Source organism: Simochromis diagramma, unplaced genomic scaffold (genome assembly GCF_900408965.1).
Source record: "Simochromis diagramma unplaced genomic scaffold, fSimDia1.1 OVJJ01000438.1, whole genome shotgun sequence".
Classification (NCBI taxonomy): Eukaryota; Metazoa; Chordata; class Actinopteri; order Cichliformes; family Cichlidae; genus Simochromis; species Simochromis diagramma.
The window spans coordinates 444,379-458,423 of NW_024387263.1; the positions used below are offsets into that span (position 1 = coordinate 444,379).

Sequence of the window (14,045 nt, forward strand, 5' to 3'; positions counted from 1 at the left end):
CTCTGATGGAGTTAAAATGACTAGCTTGTGCTTTGTTTGTCTAAAGCAGCAAAAACAGACTCTTGATTCTTTAGTAGATGCGAAACCATATCCAGCGTTGAATTCCACCGTGTGGAAACATCCTGTATGAGCGGCTCTTTCTGTTCCCCCAGTCTTGTTTGCTCCTGGTGTAGTTCCTCCATATTAGCAGGGCTGTGTTTAAAGTGACCGACTATCTTTTTTTTTTTTTTTTTTTTTTTTTTTTTTTTTTTTTTTTGCCTGTCCCGTTTGGCTCTTTTGCCATCAGAATTGTTGTCTAAAGGCAAAGAAAGATGCCCAACGGATTTACTTTACCAAATTGACCATCCCAGCCTTGCCGTAATGGTCCATTTGATTCACCTTTTATTGTTTATTTTATTTTCACTTACTGAATACGGGACAGACTTGACTGGGGGAAAGAAGGGGAGAAAGAAAGAGGGAAAGAGAAACAGCTGAGAAGAGGGACGGGGGAGAAGGGCAAAAGACCAAAACCAACAGAATGAGCAGAAAAAAAAAAAAAAAAAAGAAGAAATAAAAAATGCATATGTCGATCACCTGGATCACCTGCTGAGAAAGAAAAAAGAAAACAAGCAGAAGAGAACAAGAGTAATAGAATAAACAGCATCACAATGATATATGGGAATATGACAGTAAATACTAAATATTAAACATTATTGTGCAGCACATAAGATCAACAGCACACAGTGTGCTTTGAGGTAGGAGCCAAAAAGCGTGTAGTTTGTGGGTGTGATCACCCGTGTGTACACCTGTGAGCATGGACGCGCTTGTTTTTTTTAAAAGGTTCCTTCATGTAATGATCTGCTAGGGAGTGTGGGGGGGGCACAGCCCCGTCCTCCAGGGCATGAAGCAGGTATGGAGGAGATCAAAACTCCAGACATCCAGAGGCCCCCAGAACACAAGAGACCAAGGAAGACTAACAGAGGGGCAGCCGCGCCACTGTCCCAGAAAGAGCTGAGGAGAGTCCCAGATGAGGGCTCACTCAGCAGCCGCGGAGCAGAAGCCAGGGGGGGTTGCAGTGACGCGCCCGTGAGCTCCGCCGGCAGCCAGCCGTGCCTGAGTGACCGAGCCCCAGGCCGAGAGGCCGGGGGCACCCCACCTCCGAAGTGGCCCGAGCGAGCCCCAGGCTCCAGGCCCCGATAAGCAGCTGCCAAGGAGTGAGCCGGTGTGTACCTGGACGCCCATCCCCAGACACAAAGAACCACCAACGCACCGATGTCTGAGGGAGTCCGCCACTGGCAGGGGAAGTGGTGGTAAGGGGAGATAGGCCTCCAAACCTTGGAGGGCCTGAGATGTCCCCAGAGAGGTGGCGTCTGATACCCAACCTGACATATAGACACAGACATACAGGCACACACATATACAAACATCCATTCCCACCCTCATGCTCTCATATGCACTTACTCCACACTCAACAAACGTGGAGACAGACATAAAGAGACGCTGTACACACGATCACACTCCCCAAGCGTACTCTACAAACCGGGTCTAGGTACCCTTGCCCCTGGAGGGGGAACTGCACCCAGACCCAGGTGGTGTTACCCTTTTCCCTGCGGTGGGGGGAGGCAGACCGCCCCGACTCCGCAGCAGCAGGGAGGCCCCACACTCCAGACCGCAGTCGGACGGCCAACTCCTCCTCCTAGCCCCCCCGCTCCAGCAGGTCGCAGAGAATGGGGGTGAGAGAAGACTCCAAACCTCCCTCCACCCGCTCATTGTAGTGTTGATGCATGTGTGTTCTAAGGTGCATTTAAAACCCAGGAGGGCATGGAGCTACCTGCCAGAGAGCAGCAGGTAAGCGCATGGTCCCTCCTGCTAGCCCTCAATGTCTACGTGTATTTAACCTTGAGAGGTGGGCAACGACGCCAGGGGTGGGGTATACACCCTGATGGTACTTTGCACCCTGGTGACATACCCCTACTCCAAGGTCCTGCATGTGTGGGTGGTTGTGGTGGAGCGGGAAGAGGGAGGCAGCTGGAGATGGGGAGGGAAGGAAGGGAGGGGCAAGTGACCCCTCCCTGGGGCCAGCTCCCCCGCTGACCCCAGTAGGCACCCCCATACTCCGCGACCCGCCAGGGAAAGGGGGCCCAGGCCCATCCAGACCGGCTATCTTGCAACATTTTGCTAATGCAGTAAACCCACTATCAGCAAGGCTAACAGTGATGGTTATTTGCAAGATGTGAGCAACACAAGGCATGTGTTGGAATGGGAGGTGTCTTACGGCAGCCACCATGGTTCGTGCACTGTCTGTTCCAATTGTGGTGACCTTTTGTTGAATTCCCCATTCCTCTGCCATAGCGAGAAACTGCTCAGCGAAGTTTTTGGCATAGTTTCTGGTGTTTGTCTTCCGCACAGTCAGGACTGTAGATTCCATGTACCATCTTTGATATCAACAATATGTGCATTGACTCCCATGTAATTGGAATTACTAATGGAAGTCCACTGATTCCCAGTAGCCACAAAGTCTGCTTTCTGTAATGCATCTAGTTTTGCTTGCTTTTCAGTAGGGGTGGGTTTTTATAATCGATTTATCGATTAAAATCGATTCTGGCTTGGATAACATAAAATCGATTCATTAAAATCCTGAATCGATTTTTTAATATCAATTTATTTTGCCCGAAATGCCAGAATCTCTGGTGACATCTCACAAAATTTCAAGAACCACCAAACAGTTAAGACAGTAAATGAGAGCAGGAACACGGATTCTGCACAAAGACTTAAACACACAGCACGACCTGCGGATCAGAATCAGTTAGATGTCGCTTTTCTCACGGTCGAGGATGAAAGCCGACAGCTCGCTGATTCTGATCTGTCGACGGGTCCGCGCTTTGTGTTCACGCCCTTTATGAGCCGATTCTAAAGCTGTTAGTTTGATCTCTCTCCAAACAATATTGACCGAACCAGCAGCAAAAGAAGATCCAAACTACGCTTCACATAAACATCGTCATGAATTCACTCTTACTTTTACTGTTTTGCTTCCACCACGATGCACAGCTCTCTATCCCTCTCTCTCTGTTTTCTGCATTATTCCCTTGCTTGTTACCCACAAGTCTACTGTTGTTTACAGGCTGTCGGCCGCTGTTTTTTTTCCCTTTTACATTCTTCCGAAAAGAAAACCTCATTTCTGCCGTTCAATACTGAACAAATTTAAACTTTTTAAAATTATGCAAAATGCTTAGACGTGTCTCTAATAAAACCGCTGTAACGTCAGAGGTAACGTTCATATGTTGATTAATTGTTTTCTTTCGTTTTTGATGTACTGCAGAATATTTTTATAAAATCCCAGGCCAGGACCTTCATGTTTTTCTGTGTTTTATCTTCAGCTACTTTGACACAAAGGCATCTGCTGTGATGCTCACACCTTTGATAAAGTCTTGCGTGTGTCAGCTTCCTTTTTATTGATACAAAAATATGTAAATGTACTGATCTGAATTATTATATTTCTGACTGTCAAAATTTCCCAGATTTAAATTGAATCGGAATTGAATCGATTCTAGAAATCAGTGACGATACCCAGCCCTACTTTTCAGTATCATAAAGCTGTGGAACTTTACTTGAAATTGTCTTTTGACAAGGTAGTTGGAAAGTTAGATTACCTGACGTTAACTGTAGCACATTTTCTAACCTGTTATCTTCTACCACTGATAGTGGTCTACAGTCCAGAGCAATCTATTTGACTGAAATGAGTAATTTATCAAGTTTGGGCTACAGACACCTTTTCTTGGTACTCGAACTGGGACTGCTAGCACTAACACTAACCACGCTTTTATCAAGGTTTCAGTCGGGCTAGGACTGATCGGAGGCAAATGAAATGAAACACGCTTTCTTCTGTTTCTTTGTAGCCCTAATGTGTATATCAGTCTAATCGGTATACCAGGAAATTGTGCGTTGACAAAAGTGCCCTTTTGCTTGAAATACAAAGTGTGATTTAACACGTTAAATTCCCACCCCTACTTACTATTCATCTTTGATTGAAGAAAATAAAAACAACCAAAGTGACTGGACTTTTTAAAGTTTCTTGTGATGATGCATCTGAGAAGCTTCTTCAGTTCTAAGACCAATTGGTAGAGAGTCCCAGGTATTTAAGCCCTAGTGGGAGTGGTCCCTAAGAGGATCTTTAACCACTGTTGATCATGTACATAATCACATGAAAACAGGTGGGGGTCAATATCAGCAGAGGTTTCGGATGAAACCATCGTGAAGACCTTGCCTCACCCTATCATGTGACCCATTGAATTGAAATGACATGACAAAAGATGTGAGTGGGCGTAAAGGTGTCTGGAAAGGGATCTCAAAGCTGGATTGTAGGTGGCAGACAGTTGGTGTCGTAAACCACCCTTTCTGTACAAAGATAAATGAAATGGTAATGGGATGTATTTGTACAGCGTTTTACTTAGTCCCTGAGGACCCCAAAGCGCTTTACACTACATTCAGTCATCCACCCATTCACACACACATTCACACACTGGTGATGGCAGCTACATTGTAGCCACAGCTGCCCTGGGGCGCACTGACAGAGGCAAGGCTGCTGGACACTGGTGCCACCGGGGCCCTCTGATCACCACCAGTAGACAACTCCTTTCCCTCCTTTCAAAACATCTTTCTTCTCTGTCCAAAATGTGGACATTGTCATCCTCGAAAGAGTGACCTTTGACCTTTAGATGCAGATGGACAGCCAAATCTTGTCCTGTCGAAGTGACTCTTCTATATTGTGCCATACATTTATGGAATGGCTGTTTGGTCTCTCCAATGTAGAGGTCTCTAAGAGGTCATACTTGGAGAATTCTCTCCTGAGTTTCTCTGATAAATCTGCTATATAGGGGCTGACAATGTTGTTCCCTTTGTCCTTCTGTTTCTCCCTAGTTGGTTATCCCAGTTGGGCTTTCATTAAATCAGCAAAGATGCACGGTAAAGAAGGTCACACCACCATGTTATAAGAGCTTTCCTTATGTGCGCGCTCCTTAGAAGAAACTTCTTCTGGCCGGTGTTGCCCCATTTTAGCAATATAAACATACAGTAATACAGAACCCCAACACATCGAAAACTCCACTGAATTCACCAACAAGGTCCAAAAACTTATACTGGATCCAGATGAAACCAGTCTCCTTTGATGTGGTCTCTTTCTTCAGCTGCATACCTACAACTGAGCTAGTGGAGACTGTCAGAAAACGACTACAACAAGACAGCTTTCTAGAAAACAGAACCAGCTTCACCCCCAATCAGATTTGCAGACTGTTAGGCCTCTGCGTTACTACTACATATTTTAAATACAACGAGGGTTTCTACAGCGAAAAACATGTGTGCCATGGGCTCCCTGGTGTCACCCATTGTAGCCATTGAAGTGTTTTTATGAGCCTACTCATATATTTAGTGGTGAACATTTATGTTGGAAAAGTTTGGTCACCATTTTACACAATTTGTTTTATCCTCAGTTTTATCAAATTCATGTTGTTTTCTGATGTGTATGCGTCTTTGTCTGTTATACTTGTCTAATGAGAAACTTTTTGTTCTGTTTCCACAGAAAAGACAGCTCAACCACCCTCAGGTAAAGTACAAAATACCAGCCAATCAGCAAGGTAAACAAAAAGAAGTACTGAGTCCAGGAACCAGCACAATAAGTTACATGAAGTGATCTGTTAGGAACATGAAGTCATGGTAGAGTTCAAAGAAGATCGAATAATTAATGAGTTGACAGTGGAGACTGTGGATATGTTCAAAAAGTCCCCTTATAAATTACCTCTTGTGCCCATTTAGTAACCACTTTTTATCTACCTTGATGTCATGAGGTCAAGAAAAGGCTGTAGGAGAGCTGATAAGGACATGGGAAAAGAAAAGAGTTCTGCACTGAGAATTCAGATGACCTCACACTAGTCTCTTTAACCATGTGATGCAGGATATTTGGCATGTTGAAATTACAATGTGCAAATGAACCGCAAAATGCTCATCTACCTTCATCAAACTATGTTCCTACCCTGTCATTTTTATGCAGGACATGTAAATGAGATCAGCATGAGAAAACATTTAACTTTTTGTTTAGGGACAACGACCCTAAACATAAAGCCAGGGCAACAATGGAATGGTTTAAAAAAAACATATCCATGTGTTTAGACTGGCCCAGTCAAAGTCCAGATCTAAATCCAATCGAGAATCTGTGGCAAGATCTGAAAACTGCTGTTCACAAACGCTGTCCATCTAATCTGACTGAGCTGGAGCTGCTTTGCAAAGAAGAATGGGCAAAGATTTCAGTCTGTAGATGTGCAAAGCTGGTAGAGACAGACCCTAAAAGACTGGCAGCTGGAACTGCAGCAAAAGCTGGTTCTACAAAGTGCTGACTCAGGGGGCTGAATAATTACGCACACCCCACTTTGCAGTTATTTATTTGTAAAAAATGTTTGGAATCATGTATGATTTTCGTTCCACTTCTCACGTGTGCACCACTTTGTGTTGGTCTTTCACCTGGAATTCCAATAAAATTGATTCATGTTTGTGGCTGTAATGTGACAAAATGTGGGAATGTTCAAGGGGTGCCGAATACTTTGTCAAGCCACTGTATTCTTTTCTTCTGTATACTGTATTTTCCGCACTATAAGGCGCACTTAAAATCCTTTAATTTTCTCAAAAATTGATAGTGTGCCTTATGTATGAATTCTGGTTGTGCTTCCTGACCTCAGACTGACTTTATGCGGTACACGGCGCTCAAGACTGTCAAAAAATGCTTTAGTACGACTTTGGTAAGCTACGAAGCCGCAATGCTTAATGGATTGTTGGAGCATTACGGCTACCGTAGTCAGGAGCCTCGCAGAGTAATCTGGGTCCTAAACTCAATCTCTTCAGGTCCCAAAGTCAAACAGAGTTAGAAGTTAGCAGGAAGTTAGCTCGCTAGTTTCCACCTAAACATGATATAGCATGTTCTGACTGAGAGATTTCTGAAAAAATTAGTTACTTTTGCAGGGTTACTGAAGTTGGACTAGCTGGTATATAATGATGTGCTACATGATCGCTAGTGACACAGCTATGTTAGCATAACATAAACACAGGGAAGCTGGAGGATGAATGTTAGCTTTTTTCCACTCGATAAAAGTTAAAGTGAGGGTTCCCGATGATTAGGGACCAATGCAATGGCATGGCAGGATGCTGTAAACGGACCAAACTTCAGTCAGGAGAACAACTGAGATAATCCATCCACAATACCAGGTTAGTCATTAATATACTGCAACAACATGGGAATAGAGCAGCTGCGAGAGGATTCAACATTAATGAATCAATGTTACGGAAGTGGAGGAAGGACTGTTTTTGGCTTTCCTCATATTCCAAAACGTTCTTCGTCTCTTCGCTATTGCTGTCGCCCGGCATAATTTGCAGATGATATTTAAGTGTGCCTATGCCAAAAGGCACACTTATTACTATTGCTCGGATTTATTATTCTTATTATTATTATTTTCCTTTTTCAGCCTGAAATTTCCGCGCGTAACTCATCCCACAGTTTTGACACAAGCTTCATATATGTTATATCATTTTGTGCGGCTGGATCAGGAATGGTGTGCTATGACTTTTGGTGTTTATTACTTCTATAGTTTTTTAAATATGAATATTTTAATGCAAGTTTTTTCCCATTGAAATGAATGGGACGGAAAGTGAAACTTAACTTGAAACGAAAGTGAAACGTAATTTGTGGAGTGTTGGCTCACTCACTTCATTTGTGGTGTGTTGGCTCACTCTAGTGGTATGCCAGCAGTAGTACGGCCTGTCTACCCTTATTTGGATTTTTTTTTGGAGCCGTATGAATGGCAAAACTACACTCATTGCCGCATAGCCGTATTCTTCAAATTTTCTTTCTTTATCCTAGGACCTGGCATCCACATATGTTGACATCACATTTTGTGTTGTCTAGACCACAATAAATTTTGCTCTACAACCACCTGATATCCACTTACAAGGACATTATACTGCCACTGTACTATCGAAATTTAAAACGAATGGCCTCATATGTGGATATCAGGCCCTTGTAGAGCAAAATAAGGTAAAAAGATAATTCTTTATTTTTACATTCATCAGGTCCCAATCAGCCCAAATAGCAAAGAGAAATTAAAAATGCATGCCATGAAAGAGTTTGGGTCTCAGGAGATTAACATCCAACTGCTTAAACCCAAACCAGGTGCATATTACCAACGTCACACCGGTTTTCTTTATGAACACCCCCTCCTCCCCATGCTTGCAGCCGCTGCGATGCTTTCGACCAAACAGGATCAGCTTGATGACACATTGATCAACATGGGCTATCGCGTTAGGGTGGTATAGTCAAAATCTCTACCATTGACCAAATTCATATTGTTTCTACCGCATACCGTTTATATCGCCCACCCCTACACACACCCACACTGTAGGAGGTGCTAACCTTAAAGCTTAACTATGGTCATTTCCTTGTCCATTACCAGGTTCACAGAAGAATCTAGTAAGTCCATCACAGGCTCACTCAGATTACAGCCTTGATTACAGACTTGCACATGTTTTCAGATTTGAGGCTCAGCAGGAGGAAAGCAGGAGTCTCTGAGCAGCAGCCCAGAGATTCAAAAACATCATCCTCGCTGCTTTGAGCAAAATCAGAACCAACCTGTTAGCTGGGGAGACGGGCAAGAGGAAACAGGAAGTGAGATCCATGCTGGCATCACTGAGCTTGCTATTTAAACCTGCTGTCAGTTCCTGATATGCAGTCACAGTCTGAGTTACACAAATGTTTTCTCTTCTGTTTCAGGGCTCCCTGAATGGGCTGCCGCACTCATCGGTGGTTTTATTGTTGTCGTTTTTGTTGTTGCTGTTGGTGTTGTGCTTAAGATTAAAGGCTACAGTTTGAAGAAAGGTGAGTTTTACTAATTTACTAATGTACTATTTTAACATTCATCATTTATTGCCAGGGATATCACAACTTTTTTTTTATAACTCCCTCATGTTAGGTCTTATCCTTTGATTTCTGTTGAAGAAGATAAATACTTTATTTGTATTAACTCAGTGTGTGACAAGTGTAGTTGTGTTTCTTGAATATTGTCATTTCCTTCCTGCAGATTTACAAAGAATGGAAAATGGCCCCTCCTCAGAGCTGGAGAGAAATCTCACCTCTGAACAACCTTAAAAACTGTGAAGTAGTGGTCTTTTTAACCTGTTTTTTTTTTTTTGTTTTTTTTTTTATTTAATCAGGACAGGAAAACAAGTTGGTGCTTTTATTTGTATTTATAATCTTAATAGGTTGTATTTTGTTTTTGTTTTTTTCATTGTACTGGATTACTGATTTATCTCACAGGCCTCAGTATCTGGTTATAATATGGACATTGCATGTTTTATGTTATTTTCAGTCTTAAAATCACTGTGGAGTGATGAGGACATTGTAACCGTCCATCCATCCATCCATCCGCTTATCCTTTTTCAGGGTCGCGGGGGGATGCTGGAGCCTATCCCAGTTATCATAGGGTGAGAGGCAAGGTACACCCTGGACAGGTCGCCAGTCTGTCGCAGGGCTAACACACAGAGACAAACAACCATTTAGGTCGATCGTGGCTCAAGAGTTGGGAGTTCGCCTTGTAATTGGAAGGTTGCCGGTTCGAGCCCCGGCTTGGACAGTCTCGGTCGTTGTGTCCTTGGGCAAGACACTTCACCCGTTGCCTACTGGTGGTGGTCAGAGGGCCCGGTGGCGCCAGTGTCCGGCAGCCTCGCCTGTGTCAGTGCGCCCCAGGGTGGCTGTGGCTACAATGTAGCTGCCATCACCAGTGTGTGAATGTGTGTGTGAATGTGTGGATGACATTTACACTCACATTCCCACTAACTGCATGTCTTTGGACTGTGGGTGGAAGCCGGAGTACCCGGAGAGAACATGCAAACTCCACACAGAAAGACCCCGGCCTGAGGGCAGAATTGAACTCAGAGCCTTCTTGCTGTAATCGTCCCCATGTTAATATATGCAGTGCACATGTTTCCGTCATTTAAACCTTAATTTGATCATTCACTGATCATCTCAGTGTTTCCTTTCCTTTGCTGCAGTTTAATGGCTCCTCCTCCTGACTCATTTCTCATTTTCAGTACAAATCTGCATTTGAAAGATTTTCTAATGACGTGAAGATGTTTCACGAAATCCTCTTCAATTTAAATGCACCAAACACAGTATAAGGTTTTATTTTAGTTGCCTAACTTTATGCTTACAGTAATTAAAACTTACTTCCAAACATGACTTTAACAGTAATTATACTGTCCTGCTGAGATATTGTTAGGACAATACATTTTGACTTTTTCATGTCATCATGATATCTGTTCTTACATAAAAGTGTGCAGCTTTATAAGTAATTTGCTGACCAAACTTTCTCTGACATTCATGTTTTTAATGAGGACAGTGATGGTTTTTTTTCATCATAATAGATTAAGATAATCGTAACTCGTACAGAATTTGATGAATAATGAGAAATGCAAAATTAAAATTACCCAAGATAAAAAGGACCCTTAATGTTATGACTGGAGAGAACTTAAAATATCAGTTTTGTCGGTCAAAAGCTGTCATACAGATGGTGAAAAATCTAAACTTCTCGACTCATATTTAACTCAAGTTAGTTAAACATGTGTACTCATGTTGGAATACTTGATTAAACTGAACCCTCAGCGCTTCTCATGTAAATCAATGTGAATATTTTGCAGATATAAAAATATTTTTGTTTGCCAAGATACACTTGTGCTCTAGTATGTAGTTGTTGGCTCATTTGATTTTTTTTTTATTCTTTTACAAGTTATATTTATGCTGTTAATTGTTGGTGTATTTTTTTTATATATATATTCATGCCATTTCAGAGAGCGCTTAAGGGTCCACAAGTCTGAATAAGAGATGAAACAACAAACTATTGTGTCTACTATTGTTTTTGGTGTATGTGTTTCTTTAAATATTCATAAAGAGAGGAAATATATTAATGTATCAGTCAAATTCGAAAATTATTCTTATTTTGAAGCAGTTGTGCTTTGATATAAGACATTTTGAGGCCAGGAAACCTTTTTTATAAAACATATAAACCCAGGACTCTTATCCTCTATTCACTGATTTCATCCACAAAATAATATCTGGTATATGTAGTGCCTCTAGTCAGGACCAGTACAATATCGATTTCAATAGAGATCCTAGACATCTTGGTAGGTTTGGAAGGTGGTTTTGATTTAGAGATTTACAAAAGGGGTACAACTTGTCAACAAAAACAGTCACAGTCAACAAGTTTCCATACAAATAGTGTTTTTTCTCCTGGGAGAGGGGGGGGGGGCAATAGCAAAATAAAAAAAGAAACTGAAATGAGAACAGTTGTATTGAATTGTATTGGAACGCCATTAAATAAATAAAACAAATTAACGTCATCCCATGTTCACTGAGACCCAAACAGCACTACTGTAAGGAGGTGTCAGTATGCAGACCCTATTGTCTACTACCGACTACCTGGGTAGGACTAATAGAGCGCAGTGTTTATGTGAAGTCCAAGGCACAGCTTGCCTCAGTTCTTCTCCATAATCCGCTCACATTGCTGGCCACACCATTTCACAATCATACAGAATTTAATTTGGGCTGGGTTCTCCAGAATCCTTTCAAGCTGTTTCTTTTTTATATTTTGTTTTTTAAAATGAGCTCATTAACCTCTTTTCCCCAAAAAAGATCAAATATTAACCATCATGTATATCCAAATATTTCAGGTTATACCTTTTGTAGTGGCGATTACTTGACCAACCAAACATCCAACAATTAAGTCTGATTTTGCCTTTCAAAGTAATGGCTGTTGAATTTGCCCATATATGATCTACTCTTTCAAAGACTTCAGAATGCTCTGAGAAGAAAAAATCTTGTTTCCAAAAGATAGTTTCACTCTAGATCAACAGTATCCCCTTTTTTGTGCCTGTCCTGTTTGGTTCAGTAGCCATCAGAATTATTGTCTGAAGGCCAAGAAAGATGCCCATCTGATATAGTGGATCATCACGGCCTTGCCGTATTGGTTTATTAATTGACCTTTGTTGTTATTATTATTTATTTTATTTTATTTTCAGTTGTTAAATATGGGACAGACTTGGCTGGGGGATAGGAAAGGGAGAAAGAAAGAGAGGAAGGGGAAGAAAAACAGAGGGGAAGAGGTGACAGTGAGAAAGGGAACTTTCTCAAAGAAAGACAAAGAGAAAACAAGCAAAAAAGAGCAACATAATAACATAACATAATTTCCTTTTTAAGCCCTGAATTCTGAATTCATTGAAAGAGTAGTTCAAAAATAAAAATTCAGAAGGCTTTTATGTTGAAATACAAAAGAAGATGGCTCTAATATTGACATGCTAGTAGAATACAAGGGTGTGTCATTTGGTTCCAACATTAGAGTGTGTAAACAAGACTAAATGATATTTGTTATTGTGTACTTAATTCACTCGAAGTTAGCTTTTATTGTGAAATTAGGTTTCGAATGCTTTTATTTTGAAATCTTGTTTCCACACAGGGAATGTAAAATAAAGTGGAGGTTGGCTTGACTGCAATTCTCGAATTGGAGGTTGGCTCGACACAAGCTGCCTTACTGGAAGAATACATTCAAACCTCGGAGTGGTTCCTAAACATTAGATCCTACTGAGACAAAATGGGTAAAAACGATCAGAAGCTGAGCTGTGAATGGAGAACACGTGAAGACCGCATGGACGTGAGTAATTTCAAGATAAAGTCCCAAAGTGCTTCATAGAAGCAGGAACGGACATACAACCTGAAACAAACTAAATCAACCAAAAGCAGGTTTAAAAAGATGGGTTTTTCACTGCTTTTTAAAAGAAATAACTGAGTCCACAGATCTCAAACTTGAAGGGAGCGAGTCTGGGAGCCACTGATACGAATGCTCTGTCACCTTATGTTTGTAACCTTGTATGCTGGACAACAAGCAAGCCCTGGTCACAAGACCTCAGGGCATAAGTCTACATTCGTATTGATCCTTTTTATTCATTGTTTCAAACCGTTTTTGACGAAAACATCCCGAGTGCTGAGTACCGGGTTCCGAAGTTAGACGTGGATATGAAGTAGATGAAGTGCTTTAGAAGTAATAAAATACATTGCTCGATAAAAGTAAATGTGGCTTGTAAAGTGGACGCTATGCCAAATAATTAATATCTTTGTTGAAATGCTGTTCATGTTTTATTTGGTAAAACATGCTGGTTTTAGAGCACTATTGAAAATACCATAAAAAATGTTCAGTTTTTGATGGTATTTTGTGTTAAAGTGGTTAAAATAATACACAATCGTGATGGCTTAAGGCTTTTTTTAACCGATCTCACTGGGCCGTTTCAACACAGGCGAGGGACAGACAGAAATGTAAAGGGGAGGCGGGAAAGTGGTGGGGTACTCTGAATAACTGTCTTGATGCATGCTCAATCATCCAGGTAAGTAAATCTCCAAAAGTTGATTCTGTTCATCTGGACGTAGCGTTTTCACTGGAACTGACCACCCAGCCCATTGTTCCTTCAGTGGGCTGGTTTCAGTCATTATGCAAATGTCCTGTTTATAAGATTTGGGGAAACCTGGAGCCAGCTGAGACTGAAGCAGTCACTTGGGTGAGTGACGAAACGTTTCTCCCATTGAAAACGCTACGTCCAGATGAACAGAATCAACTTTTGGGAGACTCTGAATAACTGCTTTTGTCCTGTAATTGGATTACACTTTGTCAGGCCTCTACCTCAAGAACGGACCAACTTGGCCCATCTGAAGGCTAAGCTTCTGTTGGTCTAGCTCTTAGGGACACTGAGCCACGCAAATCCCCTGACCACGTTAAGGTGGTAATTCCTCGGGTTAAAACTGAAAGATGAAATAACATAAAATAAAATAGTCCTCATCCGATTAATAAAAACTAAAAACATGACATTTACCTTACTTTGATGGCCTATATTAAATATATTCGAACCCAGCAATAACACTATTGCCAATATTGACAAAACTAAAAAGGGTAGGCCAAGTTTTTAAAAATAAAAGTCAATTCACTAGGTCTTGA

General features: G+C 41.6%; 2 protein-coding genes across 10 annotated transcripts in view; both read left to right on the forward strand.

Moving 5' to 3' along the window:
• The window catches only part of LOC120715374 (V-set domain-containing T-cell activation inhibitor 1-like), a 69,740-nt gene extending 60,223 nt beyond the window's left edge, over positions 1–9,517 (forward strand). For 5 of the 9 annotated variants that reach the window (XM_040002339.1, XM_040002344.1, XM_040002343.1 and 2 more), the window contains 3 exons: positions 5,555–5,578; positions 8,786–8,890; positions 9,093–9,517. In XM_040002339.1, coding sequence (XP_039858273.1) covers positions 5,555–5,578; positions 8,786–8,890; positions 9,093–9,160 — 197 coding nt within the window. In that variant the 3' untranslated portion in view covers positions 9,161–9,517. The remainder of the gene's footprint in view (positions 1–5,554; positions 5,579–8,785; positions 8,891–9,092) is intronic. The other 4 variants (XM_040002338.1, XM_040002342.1, XM_040002341.1 and 1 more) reach the window with 2 other exon arrangements.
• A 3,204-nt stretch (positions 9,518–12,721) lies between these two features.
• The window catches only part of LOC120715370 (butyrophilin-like protein 1), a 76,327-nt gene continuing 75,003 nt past the window's right edge, over positions 12,722–14,045 (forward strand). Inside the window, exon 1 of the mRNA XM_040002327.1 lies at positions 12,722–13,440. Coding sequence (XP_039858261.1) covers positions 13,425–13,440 — 16 coding nt within the window. The 5' untranslated portion in view covers positions 12,722–13,424. The remainder of the gene's footprint in view (positions 13,441–14,045) is intronic.